Consider the following 14,301-nt stretch of genomic DNA (forward strand, 5'->3'; position numbering starts at 1 on the left):
TCACTCTGGGAGATGCCATTTTGCTAGTTTATGTTTGCATTTGGCAATGCCTCAAAACAAAACAAAAATATCCGTAGAAAATACATTTCTCTTCTAAACACCTGAGAAATGACAGTACTTTTTAAATGATAAGTAATATGTAGTCAGACTTCTTTTTCAGGACAAAAGTGGCATCTGTGTTTGCAAACAAGTACCAGTTTATTCTGCCAATAAACACATTTAGTATTCTGGGTTTTATGTTTGTTTAAGTTACTAAGACACTCTTAAATTTAGACTTTTTTCAAAAAATACCTTAAAAATCTCAGATTGAACTTACTGAAACTCGTACAAGCCCAAAGGTGCAGACAAAAAAGAAAAAAAAGGTTTTGTCAAAGAACTATTCTGTGATTAAATTACTGAAGTGAGAAAGGAGAAAGCAAGAGTTTGAAAAACGTGATGCCTGCATTACGACGCCAACATATGTGCATGTATAGGTTAAACTTTAACATTCTGTTTGATACCTGTAAAGTAAAAGGAGCCCTCTGTCTGTTTTTGATCTGCTGGCCCCGCAGGTGGCTCCCGAGGTGTGGGCTTCATCCGCTTTGATAAGAGGATAGAAGCAGAGGAGGCCATCAAGGGCCTGAACGGCCAGAAACCTTCTGGTGCCGCAGAGCCAATCACGGTCAAGTTTGCCAACAACCCAAGTCAGAAGACCAGCCAAGCCCTCCTGTCGCAGCTCTACCAGTCACCCAACCGCCGATACCCTGGGCCCCTCCACCACCAGGCTCAGAGGTTCAGGTGAGTTGACCCAGGATAGGTCTGGTAAGAGTTCAGGCAGATTAAACCGTATATGTGACTTTAAAGATGTGCCTCAAGCAGAGTTTACAAACCCCAGTATCAATATGTGCTTTATGTATCGTGCAACCCTAGAAGAAACTGCTTAATGTATGTCTATTTAAGGATTTTATCACTACTGGGATGTATATTATATAAACCCAGGAGAATGCAAGAAGAATTAAATATTTAGTCAGCAGAAGAAATGCAGCAGGCTTCAATATTGACATTTGTTTTTAGTCAATATATCTGCTATAAACAGCAGGATGATTTCGAAAATATTTGCATCAAATGAAATTGATAAGATTTCTTTAGACAGAGGATGCAACACCTACACACAGAGAGCATGACTCATCTCTTTGTCTGTGTTACACCAGCGAGGCTCATTTTCCTCCTGCGAACAGTCATTTTGCCAAATAGGTCCTCTGTTTGAACAACAGCTGTGAGCTCTGCACCTGGTGCAGGTGTCCAGTAGACCAATGAGAGCTCTGGGTGTGTCCACCCCGATCAGAGAGAAACTGTTGAGAAGAGACTGTGGGGTTCTGTCGTTCACAACTTTCTATGTCTTGTCATTTCACCTCCTTGCCATCATGACAGTTTCTTCACTGCATCTTTTTTTTTTTTTTTTTTTTTTTTTTGCCTGGGTAGAAACATGTATTGGCGTTAAAAAGCTTTAAAAGCAACACGTTTCTTTTACGTTACAGTCATAATTAAACATAACAGACACACTCATAATGAATCCTAATAATGTTGTCCGCTCTTTTAACTGCACAAAGGGACAAATCAAGTGCCAGAATTAAAATGACTGGTAATTCAAATTCATGTGGCACAATTCCTGCCCTGCAGGCTGTAATTTTATTTTATTTTTTGTATTATTTTCCGTTACATAAAAAGGGATCAGAAGATTTGAAAGTAAAATGATTCCTAAATCAAACAGGGTTTCAATAGGATGTTAAGCAATTTTCAGCTCCAATAGTTGTTTTTGCACAGGTTGGTCATTTTCACACCAAGCCATGGCTTAATTTTCTATACACAAGCCCACTGCCTTAATGATGTCACACCTAATCATTTCTTACGATTCACACTACCCTGAAACGGATTAGTTGTTTTAAATCACATCCACATCTGGAGATGGTTTCGTCTTTCTCGCTGACACACATTACGCTCCATCGTCAGACTCGGTGAGAATGGTTCAGAATTACAGACAGAACATGTGTTTATACATTTTCTTCTCCGCTACAATAACACTAAGCCGGTCGTGCTGTTTACTCTCCATCAAAGTCAGAGTTTGGAAGGTATTTTTCTTCTGCAGCGGCTTCCCTGGTGTGACACCTGAGCGATGTAGCGTGGCTGTGTGTCTGTGATACGCCAAGCCAATTTACAGGCTCCGCAGGAGAGCTGTCGTTTCTCATCACAACTCACAACCACAGGACACTTCCTCACTGTGTCCTCCTGCTCCTGCTCTCTGCTCCTGAGCCCCTCAATGAAACCTCAACACTTTGCAAGTTTTAAATGTGCTTGGTGAGCACTACTTTGTCGTTTCTCTAAAACTGATGCCTAAACAAAAGAATTGTAAAAATACAAACAAAAAAAGAGTATTATTATGTTTTAATGTCTTCTTTTTTAAAAATGACTCAACTTATGGAAAAAAAGACTAAAACTGAGAGCCATATTAAAGGACCGATTGGGACTACAAAATCACCTGCAAAATCCTAAAATTATCTTTTAAATATGTTCTTCAAAATCAAACGTTCACATAGTCCACTATTATTTAAAAAATTTTTTGGGAAAGCCCAGATGACAGTATCAGGGATTTTTATATGCTTTCAATCAGTTGATTGACAGCATTTGTTAAGTGGATGTGTGTCTGTGCACAGATTTTTGACCACCACCTCAAACATACCGCTTTCTTGTGTGAAATCATGGGGAAAATCCTTGGCTAAAATTTCCAGATGTTGAGAAAAGCCGTCCCGACTGTGAAGTATGGGAAGTAGATGTTGTGTAGATGTTTTGCTGTTGGAGGGAGTGGTGCACTTAAAACAGATTAAATCATAAGAAAAGAAGAATATATGGAACATACTGAAGCAAAATCTCAAGTCATACAATGCTAAGGAAAGGATTTGGTATATCAGAGTATTCCAAGTGGATAATGACTCCAAGTATACCACCAAGTTAGTTAGAAAGTGCCTTAAGGACAATAAAGTCAATGTTTTTGAGTGGTTAACCTAAAGCCCCAATCTAAGTCCAATGGAAAATGTTGCTTTCACCCATGTCATATAGTTTGAAATGTATTAAAAAGATGTGCTTAAGTTCAAAAAGCACTAAAATATATACAGCTTGGAGTAGAAAAATATAAATAAAAAAAAATCTAATTGCTGTGCAAATAAACACTTTAACTCAATTTAAGCTATTAAGACACTGCTTCTTGGAAACGAGTACCTTATGCAAACTGTTGCCTTAATAGGTTTTTTTATTTTTTTATTTTTTCAAAACACGAAATATCACTTTGATGCAGCATAACATTTCAGGCTGAAGTCACATGTGCAAATGTTCCTTTTTTAAATCCACTGTAGTGATGGACTTCTTTGCAGGTTTGAAAACAATGTTTCAAGCTCCGAAAAGGACCGATAACTTGCGTGACAAAATCACATGGGCCTGCTGTAACGCGTGTTAATGTATATTGTACTTGTACAGTCTATTTCCAAGACAGAAAACATAATCGACTCCCAACACAATACACCAAACCCTACATCCTGGGCTTGTTTCTGATCCTCAGTTGTTAACTAATGCTAGTAATTAGCAAATTAGCCTCATTATATCCAGGGCAGGAGCCAATTTTAATTGAACAGATTTTTGTTTTAGAAAAGAAAAGGAAAAAAAGCGCCCTTTCCTCCATTAGACTGCATTGATGGGGAGCACAAAAGCCCCATTGTTTCTGCTGCGCTTGTAGAGGCAGTGTGAAGAGCTGGCAGAGTGTTTGCACGGTGAGTCTGCATCCGCGTGTGTTCATACATATGTGAGGGGAAAAAAGGGGTAGGGAGCGAGTTTTAGCAGCAGGTTGTTTTGTTGTGGCCCCACGGCCAGCAGATGTCTTGATGCTCCCAGGGATGGAGCACCTCTCCTCTGAGCTTCCTCTCCAATTGACTCATTTACCCACAAAGCAGGCTGTTCGTTCCCTTCCCACATAATGGGCTAATTACTGTTTTAATGATTCCGCATATCCTTCTCTCCTCTGTAGTTCTCTGTTTTCAGGCTGCTTTTGCATTTTGCGCTTATTCTAGGCAGGAAAATTGCTACAACGCAGAGTAACTGCACTATGATCTTGGAACAAATGGATCTACAAATAACACCAAATTTAAATGAACTGTTTAAAAGCAGGTTTGCTGCAATATAAAAGCATTGTTTGTGCTTAATTATTATTCATTTACAATTCAAAATATTTGACTTAACTGCTACGCTACAAGACAATTCTCTGCAGGATTTCTAATGTGCAAGCCACTTAATTACAGTGAAAAACTATCAATATTAAATTGTCCCTGAAAGATTACTACTGCTAAACTATTTTCTCTCCAAGGCAAGTTTTAGTCAAAATAGTAAGATATAATTGTTATTAATTTGCACATCTTCATCAAACTGGGTGGTTATAACAGGGAAAACAAATGGTGTTCACACCTAAATACATAGTTCTGTTATCTGCTTTGGTCCTCTTTGAACAAACGAGCATTCATCTCCTCAGGTTGTCCACTTTACTTGGGCAGGTCTCAAAGTTTATCAGAGCAGACCGAATCAATACCGAGTTGCCTGAAACCATGAGTTTCTTGATGCAGTTACCTTTCTGTACGAAAGCAACTGATCTGTCAAGAAACCAGACAGAGACTCACTCAAAGTGAGAAATGTCTCCCACAAAGTATGATATACTAAGTTAGATTGCGAAAAGTATTTGCTGGTCTGCCTTCAGACACACAAAGTAACTTGAGTTTATGCGTCTCTGAAATCTAAATCGGCTTCAACTCTTAGACCTGGCTCTATTAGTCTCTTCTTCATCCCAAAGTGTGAGGATCAGGACTCTTCTTCCACAGCAACCCCATTCATCCACATCTTTATGGATCTTAATTTGTGCAGTCGCGCCGGAACATAAAAGGGTCAGCCCCAAACAGTTGCCACAACGTAAGGAGCATGAAATTACTCAGAAAGTCTTGGTATGCTGAAGCATTAAGAGTACTTCACTGGAACTAGGGTCACTTAACAGATAGCCCCGGACCATAATCCCCTCTGTACCAAACTGTACACTTCACACAGTGTAATCACGAAAAACCTGTTCCCCTAGCAACTACCAAAACCAGATTTGTCCATTTGAATCCTTGAAGAGTCTTGAGTCATCACTCCAGGAACCATGTCCCCACTGCTGAAGATTAGCCAGATACACCACCTCACCCAGCACTTTGTATTGTTCTTGATGATGTGAGGTTTGAATGCAACGTTCCTCCTTGGAAACCCAATCCAAAAAAAACTCTCTGCACACTGCTGTGGATCTAATCTGAAGGCCACATAAAGTTCGGACGTCTGTAGCTACTGACTCGTTGTAAAGTTGTCCACTTCTCAGACTATGTGCCTAAAATCTGCTGACCCCGCTCACTGATTTTATGTTACCTTCTACTTTATTGCAGATTTGTAGTTGTTCTTGCTCACACTTTGTTATAAAACAACTAACAGCCGACTGCGTAAAATTTAGTAGGGGAAGGAATTTTATGAGTGCACATGGCATTTTATCGAGAAGAATCCAGGAATTCACTGAGCTCCTGAAGGTGAGCTAAATGTTTATAGAAGCAGCTTCGATGCCTAGATGCTGGATTTGAAGCATCACGTGGTTTATAGTCAGACATTTTGGGCCGTTTTAATCCATATTTGAAGGAGCATGTGTTTTTGCTCTAACTAGGAAGATGGACAGGAGTAGTTTCAAATTAAAACAATGATAATTGTTTTTTTATATATGGTCTGTAAATATCTCAAGGTGGTTTTAATAAATCAGCCTGTAGGTATTGGGCTAAATTTCATGTTGGTATTGGTTAATTATGAAGCATTTGTAATTTATTTAAAACAATGTTAAAATATAATATCTGGATATTAGGTAATCTTGTTACATTTTGTATCCAGCTCAGCTTTTCTTTCCAGACAACTCAAACTTTATGGAGCCAAAGATCAAGTCATTTGCACTCCAACTATCTACCATGTATTGATGTTTTTATTCAGCGTTGCACATTCCAAACAATCCAAACAACTACCGCCTTACATGAGTTTAAATGTCAAACAGGAGGAATTAAAAAGCTCCAGGTTACGTTAGTTTATTTTAAAGCTTAGAAGCAGTTTGTTTGAAACATGCCACTGTGCGATTATGTTGCAAAATATGATTTTTAGAATAAGATTTTGAAGAAGATGACATGTAAAGAATTGTTGACTTTGAAAGTCAAGGAGAAACAACCTTCATGGTTGAGTCAAAGTCGGAGTTTGTAGAGATTTTAAGAGGAATGAGGCGTCGCTGCCCAGCTGTTGTTCAATAAGCCGTGGCCTCTGTCCATTAGGCCGGAGGAGTTAATAAGATATGAAACAGGCCAGGCCCAAGTGAAAAATGAAGGTCATTGAGTCACCAAGCAGACTGCATCCATCCACCAGGGCCAACATTTCTCACAGCCCACAGGTTTCTGAAGCCCAGCGCGCTGACACAAACTGTAATCGACACTGGATGACTGCAACAGATGAAACCCACAGGCTGAAATTATTATGAAACCAAAACATCTCCCAAAAGCTAACCCTTTTAGACGGAGGACACCATCTGACTAACGCTCGGCTTTTCCACCTGACCCGTTATCACTTAACGGGTTGACCCCGACCACAAAGACAGACATTCGCAATTTCATGGCTAGTTTAACATCCAGTCATGTTTTTGTTGTTCTGCCACACAGAAAGCCAACTAATCATCATCGCCTCTCTCACTCACCATCATTCAAATGCCAAACCATTACACTGACAGAACTCTGGATCATTTCCTTGCCATCTCAGGTGTTCTCTCAATTAAGTTAGCACAAATTAAAAACCCTGTATAATAAAAATTCATTTACCTCCATCCTAATAAACCATCAGTGTGGTGGCATAACTTGTGCAGAAACCCACATGCAATCTATTGCATGTATAATGAGATAATGATTTGCAATGGCTTGGCATTCTGGCTTCACTATCATGCCAGTGATGCCTGATGCAATGCTGCGCTCACACTCTGCCTGCAGTTAATGTTCTGGATGTAACTGCAATGCTAAACAATCACCAGTTTACCTATGTGGTCTTGTGTAATAAGTTAATTGGAAGTTCCTACAATTATTCTGAATGTTCCTGAAGCACACTACTGTGGTATTAGCATGTGCAGTGCCTGCTCAGCGAGCCAGTAACCAAGTACAGACCATACTGATTGTACTGTAGATTCATGGACTGATGATAGCATTTTCTGCTGGGGCTCCTCAGTGTAATGGACCAACTTTAGATGGGTTTGTTTGTACTTGAGTGAGGAGGTCCATGCAGTTCCTGCAGGGACTTAACATTAGTTCCATTGATTGAGTCGACCATCTGCCCACCATTAACCCCAGAACCCTCCTTCTCTTTACAGGCTGGACAATTTGCTTAATATGGCCTATGGCGTAAAGAGGTAATTAAAAACTTCACCCAATGCCAGATGTCCATGTTGACTCAATGATTTTTCAACTTCCTTTTTTCCTTTTCTTCTTTTTCCTAATTCAGTTTTCCTTGTGGTTTTTGCAGTCACTTTAAGTTTGAATTTGTTCAAGGTCAAAAGCATTTTTAATTTTGAGATTTGTTTGATTTTTTTTTTTTCTTCTGTCGGCTTGAATTGATTCCCTACCAACCACCTCAGGTGTAACGAACAGAAAACCGTCAGTCTTTGTTTTCAGTGGTGTTTAATCCCTTTGTTTTGATTATGACAAGTGCTAGTGGTGTTTGAATTGTTTTGGGTTGTTTCTGTGTACTCAACGGATTTTGTTCTCTGGTTATAATTTCTAGGTGTGTGCATTTATTTTTTTTCTTTTACTTCTAGGGGATTCAGGTTCTCCTACCTTCTCATTTTACAGAAACTCTAAGAGACGCCCCTTTTTCTTTTATTATAAGCCAACAATCTGTATTCGTACACAGTCTCTTACTTCTGCACTGTGTATGACTGAATAAAATTACACAACTATCTGTTACATCTTAGCAGTTTCTACAGAAGTTAGGAAATGAGACGCAAGATAAGGTTGGATGAACTTGGATCCCTGCTGGAAACAGGAAATGCTGTTTCACTGCAGACAGCTCAAGCTTTGCTCGGCACCGCTCTTCTCAATTTCCTTCTTTTCGGCTCCCATCTTTCATTTTACTGTCCTGCTACCAAAGGTGGCGTTACATAACTCAGAGCAGCAGCTACTGTGGTGATAGATGTTTGACGTGCTGACAATGCCATCTTGCATGCTGCAAGCACAAGGGGACAGAAGTCGGTTGACTGAAAGCCTCCGAGAAAATGTTAAATCCTCTACCTAAAAATGTCAGAATTAGACGTGTTATTCAGTGATCTAACGTGGTAAGAGCTGGGATTGTTCTGCTTCAGAGGGGACAGAATAGATATCTGGTCAGCTACACTGTTGCTATGCAACCCCTGGTCTCATCTGTAACATAGGGTAGCGTTTCGTCCCACTCCGATTGGTATACTTGCATACGTGTTTCCACACACATGCAGGCACACGCCACATCCCCGCGACAGTGCAGTTTGGAAACCTCCAAAGCATCACTGATTGAAACTCAGAGGCCTCTCCACATTTCACACACTTCAGTTAGGAGAAAATAATAATCAAACTTCATAAATTCACACATCAAGTAGCCGATTTACTTCAATAATTCAGCTCAAAAAAGTGAAACTCCTACACACAATCCTTATTCACACGGATTTATTAATCGTTTATATTAAATTGGATGAATATGACTTGAATCTGATTCAATTCAATTTTTGCTAACGACCAATGACGAGGGATTTTTAAAACAAAAAACGGTTATGTTGTGGCAATGTTGCGGCCTACAAGTTCAAGGTAAGGCTGAGGACTTGATCGTCATCCAACAACAAGCAGCAGGTAGTCAAATTATTTGTTAAAGGAGCTGGCTGTCCACAGTGTGTTGTAGTCAAGCATATTAATCACAAGTTGAGTGGAAAGGGGAAAATGTAGAGAAAGGCGCTTAATAAAAGTACCAGTAGGTGCTTTAATGACCGTGGTAACACTGATTTGTCACCAAAATGGCCTGACCTGAGCCCTGCAGGGAGCCTGTGGAGTATCGTCATGATGGGAGAAAGCAGAGCCAACAATGTGGATGAGGTAGAAGCTGCTAATAAAACCAGGGCTTCCTTCACAGGTTTAAGAGCTCCACGCCACCTTGCACTGGTGCAATAATTAATCCAAAAGAAGCCCCAACTAAATATTGAGGGTACACATTCTGTGTAAGATCTGCTTCTATTGATCTTAGGTAATATTATGAAGTTTCTGTGAAGCTACATTTTGTGCTGAGAATTAAATGCTTGATGTGAGTAATCAATGTAACGTGCATTTTATATTTTGATTTGAATTATTGAAATTAAATGTTTATCTTTAAAAGAAATTCAACTTTATATAATGTTTTTATTTTATTTTATAGTGTTTTCCGTATTCAAAGTTCAAAAAGATCTGCCAGCTAGCCACATACAATACACTGAAATGACAATGCACTACATCTCATCTGACATACAGAGAAAAAAAAAAAAAAAAAAAGATCTTGCATCATAAAACCCCTCTCTTGCACAACCTATGAGCCAACCCATCTGAATGCATGCTTTAGATTTCTAAGCAACCCCAAAAGGGCCAGAGGCAGACTCTGCATGACCAAAGTCATGCAGGAAGGTCGCGGTGATTGTCGACCGTATATAGACATGGGAGAGAGAAGGCTTGAGGGTCCAAGTGGCAAGCAGCGCTATCGATCAGTGCCACGAGCTCTGAAATAGAAGAGACCAGAACACCCTGCAGGAGGGGGAGGAATACTCTTTGTACCTTAATGCCACTGGGCTGTAAAGTGCTTCCATTTTCCATTTAGTTTGCTCCCCTTCCCCCCCCTCCTTTTTTCTTTGAGAAGGCTGCCTTCGCTCAGACAGCTGCAGCAAAGCGGAAATCTCGATTAAAGCACTCCCAATAATGCCTATAGTAGTTTCTTGTAGGGAGCTGGAATAAGAAATGAACCTTTTTTTTTTTATTATTATTTCATTTACCTTTTATTTAAAAAGTGGTGGTATTTCTTTTCTTCTTCCCCCTTTTCCTTTTATTGGAAAGGCAATTAAGTGAAGTCAACTGAGGAATCAAATCTCTTGCATCGCAAGGAAAAGGGGGAAGATTATGAGCCGAATGAGAACAAATTTAGCAGGCTGCTGCATGATCTTTGATGAATTTCTGGCTATGGTTTAATTCAACAACTTCCTGCAATTTGGCACAGAAAGAAGCCACTTGAGGACACAAAGAGAGAACGTTCATCTGCATCTTCTTCAGCAGAAGTGCAGCTCAGCGCTGAAAGCACTGCCGTCAGTGCTGACAGGGGAGCTTTCAAATCTGATGAGCTCTGTAGGGCTTTAGTGACAGCTTTGTACGTACGCTACAAACCTGTACATTACTGAACATGTTCTATATAGGTATGTTGTAATTTAACTGAATTTGTCTGAGATCAGACCCTGTGTGTTTCACTGAAGAATTGGCTTTTGAGAAAAGGATATCATAGAGTAAAGCGCCCAAGCTAGGACAGTTGAAGGAGCAAAAAGAAAAAGGGGAAAAAAGCAGCATTTAGTGATAGTTCATAACAATTGTAAAGGAATAGTTCAGAATTTTTAAGGCATACTATTATAAGCTCTTTTTGTGGTAATTTAGCATAAAAAAGTAAAATAAAAAACTTAAACAATTAGATCTGTTCGAACATGTTCCAAGATGAAACGATTCCAGTCTGATGACAATTTCAGTCTCAGAAATGTTGTAGTTTGTTTCTACACACAGTATGTTGTAACCCTTTAACATCACATTCTCAGTTAAGCCCAGTCGTATTTGTTACCTTGGCAAATTCAAAATTAATGTAAACATTTTAATTAGTATCACCTACATGTTTATTTTGATTGGTACTAGTATTAATGTTTTGGAGCAGATTTCTGATAGAGAATTATTTTAAAGGAGCTAAAGATTAGAGTTATAGCAATGAGTTTGAGTTCATCACTAAAGATAAATCATCAAAATATTGGTGAAGACATGCAAAAAGATCATCAGCACTTTATTGCTGCAATGCCATGTGAGACATTGCAGGAAGTTCAAAATTTACACATTCCTTTTTTAAAAAAATAAAATGTTCAAAAAGCACAAAAAAAATTTTCACAAAAACTGACCTTTATAGATAGCTTTGTCCTCTTAGAGAGGCCTGCCTCAATTTCTAACAGAAGCAACCTTCCTGACTAAATGAAAGTAATTTTTAATCCAAATCTGCCAGCGGTTAGATCAAGTCTAACTAGGCGTAGATGCAGGTAGGAGGTTCTGCACCATCAGTGATATTCCTGTGTAGAAAAAGCACTGAGAACAGAACATGTAAAGCATTTCCATTAGCAGCCTGATAGAAAAGCAAAGTGCTGTGAGTTGGTGCTCAAGGAAATGTTCTCTCATTTAATTTGACACTTTCTGACTTTTCGATCAGGCATTTACTCAACATATGATTCACACAGGAAGATCGTCTGCCTGGCAGGCCGCCTTCTACTGTGAAGATAATTATTAGCTTTTTTTTTTTTTTTTTTTTTTGTACATTAAAGTTCAGATAAAATGCCTTCGTATGAACCACTGTGATAGTTTTGAGTTCGGAGGTTTTTAAGACATCAGAAATAAACTTTGGTCTTCGCTCTTCTTATGCTATCTGTTAGCTTTATCCTATAAATCCAGCTAATCTCAATTTGCAACTTGGGCTCTTTTTGTGCCAATCATGACTTTTGATATATTTTCAAACAATCATTTATTCAAGTAATTCAAGTCAATAATTGAATCGTATATCTATTTGCTTGTATACATTTATATATTACAAATAGAGTGATATTTTTCAAGTATTTCAGCATCTCTGAACTGTCTCTGGTTAAGAAGAGGCTGAACACATAAAATGTGACATTAGTAGATGGACACATCTGTATGTGGCAGATTTTAAAACGCTGACCTGCGCATGTTAGAAATCTTAAACCTAGGAAAAAAATAATAATCTAGAAAGAGTTTCACCAGACAGGTTTTGGTCACTGCTGTCCACTCTCTGCTAAACCTTTTGCTTCCACTCAACTTTCCATTAGTATGCTTGATACAGATCTCTGAAGAGCCAGCTTATAAAGAGATAACTCGCTTGCTGCTTGTCGAAGGTGCCAGCGACCGTCAGCTGAACAACTGTCACAGAAATCATAAAATAGCTACAACATAACATTTCTTTATCAAGAATCCCTTTTTATTGCTTTGCTATAATGTTGCAGTTTTCTGAGAAACTGAATTTGTAGTTTTCTTTAGCTGTGCTGCGTCGTGAAAATCGAACAAATAAAATGAAACGCATCACTTTTTGCGTATTAAATCAATGTTATGTCACTTTTTAAACTGAATTACTGAAATAAACACTTCAATTGTAATTTCTAGTGCAAGTAAGCAAAGCGAGTTGTTTTCACAAATCCTGAACTATCCCTTTAATTGCAGAGTGCTTCTTTATGGGTTACAAATTGTTACCACTTAACTTCTTATGTCGTTTCCCGCCATTCTGCCTCCTGTCTTAGGTTTTCCCCCATCACCATTGACAGCATGACGAGCCTGGTGGGCATGAACATCCCCGGCCACACAGGCACCGGTTGGTGCATCTTTGTGTACAACCTGTCCCCGGACTCGGACGAGAGCGTGCTCTGGCAGCTGTTCGGCCCGTTCGGCGCCGTCAACAACGTCAAGGTGATCCGTGACTTCAACACCAACAAGTGCAAAGGCTTCGGCTTCGTCACCATGACGAATTACGACGAGGCGGCCATGGCCATCGCCAGCCTCAACGGCTACAGGTTGGGCGACCGCGTCTTGCAAGTCTCCTTCAAGACTAACAAGACACACAAGTCCTGAACTCTCGACAGGCAGAAGCAGACGCCCCGCGACTTTGTCTGCTCTAAATTCGCCCCCCCGACCCGACCCTTCCCCTCCACCTCCACTCGTCCCTTAGGTCCCTCCAACCACCGCCACCCTCCTACAGCCATCCAACACAGCAGAATCAAACTCCTGGAACAGAAAGCAGCCAACAAACCATCTAACAAATTGAACTAGAAATGGCTTATATTATAACTTTGGACCTATAAGCCAATGTTGCCTGAGTATTACAAAAATTAAATGATGAAAATGTTGACGAGTTTTTTCGAAGCTCCTGTGATAATGCAGGCTTCTCTTTATTGTATATTCTTTTCGTTTGTTGTGGTTGTTAAAAATTTTTTCTCTTCTGTGTAAACAGTAGCAAATCCCCGTATTTCAGAGAAGAGGTCATCCTTTTTAAGATCGGAACCTTTTCTCTGTCTTTGATTCAGGATTTAATTTTCTTTTGTAAATCCGGATCCACTGTCGTTAGTATTATATACCTCCCCTGTCAATGGAAGGGAGGGGGCTCTTTTTTAAATTGGTGAAACCATTCATTCATTTGTAGCGTGTATTTAAAAACGTCCCCTTATTGATTATAGATGGGATCCTACGATCCCCTGAAACTCAGATGTAGAAAAGAAGAAAAAAAAAAAAAAAGAGAATTTCTAACATTGTTTTTGTTTTGTATCGCAAACAAAACATAATGTCTTTCCTCACTGGGATTTAGGGAGATGGGGTGAGGGAGGGGACGGGTTAGCTTTCCTGATGATATGTTCAGTAATTTAAGATAATAAAAAAAAAAAAAATAACACTGTTGCCAAAGAGAAGATCTCTTTGCTTGAAAAAAATGCATTTAGAAAAAGATAAAAATAAATAGAAAGAAGATCTATTTTTATAAATGATGATTAAAATAATAATTATTGAAGAATTTTTACAAGAATCTGGATTTGAAAAAAAAAAGAGAAAAATATTTTGACTGGCTAACTGGGGGGGCCGGGGCGGGCGGGAGGGGGCACCACCTTGTCTTGTCGTTCTGCTGTGGTAACTTTATAGGATCAGAGGTCGTTGTTTTTTGGTGATGCCGAGTAGGTCGGGATTTTGTAGAAAGGAGGATTTTGTGAAAAAGAGGATGCAAACCAAGGCAGGTGATTTTGGTAATTTTTTCACATGTGTACTAGTGCATAATTATTCAACAGCGATACCCAAAAGGGAAGGGAAATGGGGTCTTTCCGAGGCCTAACAAACCTTATAGTCCAGAGCCCAAAGCAAGAAGACCCTTTTGTCCACTTGT

The 14,301-nt window shown here is 39.3% G+C and overlaps 1 protein-coding gene across 1 annotated transcript in view; it reads left to right on the forward strand.

The window, feature by feature from the left end:
- Nucleotides 1-13,978, forward strand: part of LOC106930526 (ELAV like neuron-specific RNA binding protein 4) — a 29,193-nt gene extending 15,215 nt beyond the window's left edge. Inside the window, exons 3-5 of the mRNA XM_088005254.1 lie at nt 552-777; nt 7,469-7,507; nt 12,680-13,978. Of these exons, the coding sequence (XP_087861380.1) occupies nt 552-777; nt 7,469-7,507; nt 12,680-13,007 (593 nt within the window). The 3' untranslated portion in view covers nt 13,008-13,978. The remainder of the gene's footprint in view (nt 1-551; nt 778-7,468; nt 7,508-12,679) is intronic.
- Nucleotides 13,979-14,301: the final 323 nt, after the last annotated feature.

The sequence above is a fragment of the Poecilia mexicana genome, unplaced genomic scaffold, assembly GCF_051168715.1.
Source record: "Poecilia mexicana isolate PSO_F unplaced genomic scaffold, ASM5116871v1 scaffold_4, whole genome shotgun sequence".
Classification (NCBI taxonomy): Eukaryota; Metazoa; Chordata; class Actinopteri; order Cyprinodontiformes; family Poeciliidae; genus Poecilia; species Poecilia mexicana.